Genomic DNA, 4,644 nt, shown 5'->3' on the forward strand with positions numbered 1-4,644 from the left:
ACCATAATAGCTTAGAGTCAATTTCTCAGAAGGCATTCAGTTGCTGATTCATCGCTAGCTTTTTCTGGCATTCTAGTTGTTCGGCTTTATAAAGTAAAGGTTACTGTAAAGTCTTAATCTCATTAGATGGTTTATTGGAGAGAAAAAGTCTGAAGTCTACAACTAAAAATTGGTTATGATCTTTTCTGAATCATTTCGTGTTAATAGAATTAAGAAAGTATAACCAAGCGTTACAGATTCTTCTCTCTCTCTCTCTCTCTCTCTCTCTCTCTCTCTCTCTCTCTCTCTCTCTCTCTCTCTCTCTCTCTCTCTCTCTGTCAGTCTGTGCCCCCTCCTGATTGAATTTCCTAGAACCTCTTCTTTTCCTTCCTGTTTCCTTCATCCCTTTCCTGTGCCTCTTGTCTTACCTCCTCCTCCTCCTTCCATTTCATTCTGTGGTGCTTTCCCATTTCGGCGTTGTACTACTGCTGCAGTTTCTAGAGATTGTGTGTGTTCGTGTGTGTGTGTGTGTAAAACCAATTTAGGAGATTGGTTAAACGAGGGTGTTTCATCTTCGCCTGATAGCTGAGAAAGATTGTCCGGGAGAAGATATTTTTATATATATATATATATATATATATATATATATATATATATATATATATATATATATATATATATATATATATATATATATATATATATATATATGTATATAGATATATATACGTGTGTGTGTGTATGTTTGTGTGTATGTATGTATATACACTATGTATATATATGTATGTATGTATGTATGTATGTATGTGTGTATATATTGTATATACTATGTATATAAACGTACATATGTATGAAAGTATGTATATACAAACACGTGAGAACGTCTGAAATAAATAGCAAACCAGCTGCATCAGACTACATTTATCTATCTTAGATCGATACAAATGTCACAGCAGAGTAAAGTACTTCTCCATTTACTGATAGTGATTTCGTTCGAACTTATGTAGCAAAACATTAAAGGTTTCTAAAGAAAAAGAAGTAAGAAATGCGCTGAAGGTTCTCCGGCGCAATCTAGTTTTCTGTACAGCTTATAATCAAGGCCACCAAAAATAGACCTATCTTTCGGTAGTCTCGGTATAAAGCTGTATGAGTCGCGGCCCATGAAACTTTAACCACGGTGGTGACCTGGCATACATCGTTGCCAGAAAAACGATTATGGCTAACATTAACCTTAAATAAAATAATAACTACTAAAGCTGGAGGGCTGCAATTTGGTATGTTTGGTGATTGGAGGGTGGATGATCAACATACCAAATTGCAGCCCTCTAGCCTCAGTAGTTTTTAAGATCTGAGGCCGGACAGAAAAAGTGCGGACAGAAAAAAGTATGAACAGAAAAAAGCGCGGAGGGACAACAAAGTCGGCACAGTAGTTTTTTTTTTCGGAAAATAAAAAGTAGCTGAGACCTGTAACATAACTTTTCTAGTTTTGTTTGGAGTAAAACTGAAGGATATGCTACGGTGAATGACATTCCTTCTCATTGTAAATCGAGTACCTTTATATCTGTGGGTATTATCATAAAGGAAGTAACCAAATGCTTTTGCTATGATCCGTTTTAAGGCTCTCTCTTGGTCTCTCTCTCTCTCTCTCTCTCTCTCTCTCTCTCTCTCTCTCTCTCTCAATCTACGTGTCAGTTCTCTCTTCACATACTTTTTTCTAAACATCTCTCTTACTCTTAGTTCTTCACTAATTATAACGCTCTCTCTCTCTCTCTCTCTCTCTCTCTCTCTCTCTCTCTCTCTCTCTCTCTCTCTCTTCCCACCTTTGATTTTTATTCTTCTTTTGTGTTTAAGACCGCCTGGTACTGTGTCGTTCAAAAGTCCAGCTAGCTACGATTACCTAACTTCCGGGGTTATACCATTCCAGTGGGATCAGGTGTGAAACCTCAACTCTCTCTCTCTCTCTCTCTCTCTCTCTCTCTCTCTCTCTCTCTCTCTCTCTCTCTCTCAATGGGTGTAATATCTTTGGACACCACAGTTATTAAAATATACACCATCTCACAAATGAAGCTCACACCTACTGTATAGGCCTACTGATCTCTCTCTCTCTCTCTCTCTCTCTCTCTCTCTCTCTCTCTCTCTCTCTCTCTCTCTCTCTCTCTCTAAGTGTATTGTCTTTGAATACCATAGATATTAGAATATAAAACATCTATAGACCTACCGATCTCTCTCTCTCTCTCTCTCTCTCTCTCTCTCTCTCTCTCTCTCTCTCTCTCTCTCTCTCTCTTCCCACCTTTAATTTTTATTCTTCTTTTGTGTTTAAGACCGCCTGGTACTGTGTCGTTCAAAATTCCAGCTAGCCACGGTTACCTAACTTCCGGGGTTATACCATTCCAGTGGGATCAGGTGTGAGACCTCAACTCTCTCTCTCTCTCTCTCTCTCTCTCTCTCTCTCTCTCTCTCTCTCTCTCTCTCTCTCTCTCTCTCTCTCTCTCTCTCAATGGGTGTAATATCTTTGGACACCACAGTTATTAAAATATACACCATCTCACAAATGAAGCTCACACCTACTGTATAGGCCTCTCTCTCTACTCTCTCTCTCTCTCTCTCTCTCTCTCTCTCTCTCTCTCTCTCTCTCTCTCTCTCTCTCTAAGTGTATTGTCTCTGAATACCATAGATATTAAAAATACATCTATAGACCTACCGATTCTCTCTCTCTCTCTCTCTCTCTCTCTCTCTCTCTCTCTCTCTCTCTCTCTCTCTCTCTCTCTATGGGTGTAATATCTTTGAATACCATAGATATTAAAATAGACACCATCTCTGGGCCTACTGAGCTCTCTCTCTCTCTCTCTCTCTCTCTCTCTCTCTCTCTCTCTCTCTCTCGTATGTGTGTGTAGTATCTTTGGACACCATAGTTATTAAGATACACACCATCTCATACATACGGCTTCCATCTATAGGCCTACTGAACTTGTGTCATCCTTTACAAGTTGAACCACAAAGGTACCTATACTGACTATTGTAAGCCACAGGCCTCTTTATAAGTCTGTTCATTGTTTCCAGTTATAAAAGGAAAGGAAAAGTCTCCTGTACAACAAATCTACGTGTCCATCAAAGAGCTTATATCCAGAATGTACTGTACAAAGGCGATTGTACAAAAGAGAGAGAGAGAGAGAGAATTATAATTAGTGAAGAATCAAGAAAGATGTTTAGAGGAAAGTATGTGGAGAGAGAAATGAGACGTACATTGTGGTAGAGAGAGAGAGAGAGAGAGAGAGAGAGAGAGAGAGAGAGAGAGAGAGAGAGAGAGAGAGAGAGGAGAGGAGGTTGGATTCAGGATTTAGGGGCTGGCCAGGTGTGTAGGCGAGGTAGGTGAGGGGATGGGGGCCGGTAACCCAGGCCAAGTGACACATCAGTACTTTTGATACAAAGTCATCTAAAAGCACCCTTTTTTCCTGCTCTCTCTCTCTCTCTCTCTCTCTCTCTCTCTCTCTCTCTCTCTCTTCTCTCTCTCTTTTCTTGTTCTTCCTCCCCCCTCTCGTTGAGAGACAATGGCGGATAGTATCTTTTCTACTCGCTACCATTGTTCTCTACGTCTAATATCACTCTCACCCCTCTTCGTATTTCCCCTCTCCTCCTCCTCCTCCTCCTCCTCCTCCTCCTCCTCCTCCTCCTCCTCCTCCTCCTCCTCCTCCTCCTCCATCTACGCTTTAGTCCCCTCACGTTTCTTTCTGTTCCCCTTTCGGTCCCTCCCCCAGGTTCCACACTGTGTTCCCCCGGTGTTGTTATTCTACTTGGCTTTCTTTTTGTTCCGCCGGTAGATGGGCAGATAGGTAGAAGGTAGAGGGAGAGGTAGATGTACAGTAGATGTCCAACTCGCGCCTGGTGTTTTTGGGATATGACGCTTCGCGTTACTCTGCTTTTGTTTTCCCCCGTTCTCGTTACTTTGTGGACGGTGCGTTTGCTTTGTGTTTTTCTCTCTCTCTCATTAGTTTGAAAGTATTTTTTCCTCTCATTATTTAGAGAGTTCTACTCTCGTTTTGTTCATGTGAGCCTAAAATATGTTCGTTTGTCGGTTACAACGTGATTGCTTATACTTATATATATATATATATATATATATATATATATATATATATATATATATATATATATAAATATATTTATATATATATATATATATATATATATATATATACATACATACACACACGCACACACACACACATATACATATATATATATATATATATATATATATATATATATATATATATATATATATATATATATATATATATATATATATACATATATATATATATATATATATATATATATATATATATATATATATATATATATTTATTTATATTTATATTTATATTTATATTTATATTTATATTTATATTTATATGGAATCTCAAACCTTTGTTTCCGTGTTCTCATTACTTTGTAGATGACGCATTTGTTTGCGTTTTCCTTTCATTTTTAAGAAGTTATACTTTCATTTTGTCAATAAGAGCCCAAAATAATTCGTTTTGTACTTTGTTAGACATGGCGCATGCGCGTGTGTGGAACTGTGCATGCAGACAGTGGGACATCCCAAATGTTCAATGATTTTATCGCAATCTGAAATTCAGCGCGTTTATGCCCGATCCTAGTGAC

The 4,644-nt window shown here is 38.3% G+C and overlaps 1 protein-coding gene across 1 annotated transcript in view; it reads right to left on the minus strand.

The window, feature by feature from the left end:
* Positions 1 to 3,679, minus strand: part of LOC136839804 (uncharacterized) — a 37,863-nt gene extending 34,184 nt beyond the window's left edge. The window contains exon 1 of the mRNA XM_067106134.1: positions 3,589 to 3,679. Within this exon, the coding sequence (XP_066962235.1) occupies positions 3,589 to 3,679 (91 nt within the window). The remainder of the gene's footprint in view (positions 1 to 3,588) is intronic.
* Positions 3,680 to 4,644: the final 965 nt, after the last annotated feature.

Source organism: Macrobrachium rosenbergii, chromosome 6 (genome assembly GCF_040412425.1).
Source record: "Macrobrachium rosenbergii isolate ZJJX-2024 chromosome 6, ASM4041242v1, whole genome shotgun sequence".
Lineage (NCBI taxonomy): Eukaryota > Metazoa > Arthropoda > Malacostraca > Decapoda > Palaemonidae > Macrobrachium > Macrobrachium rosenbergii.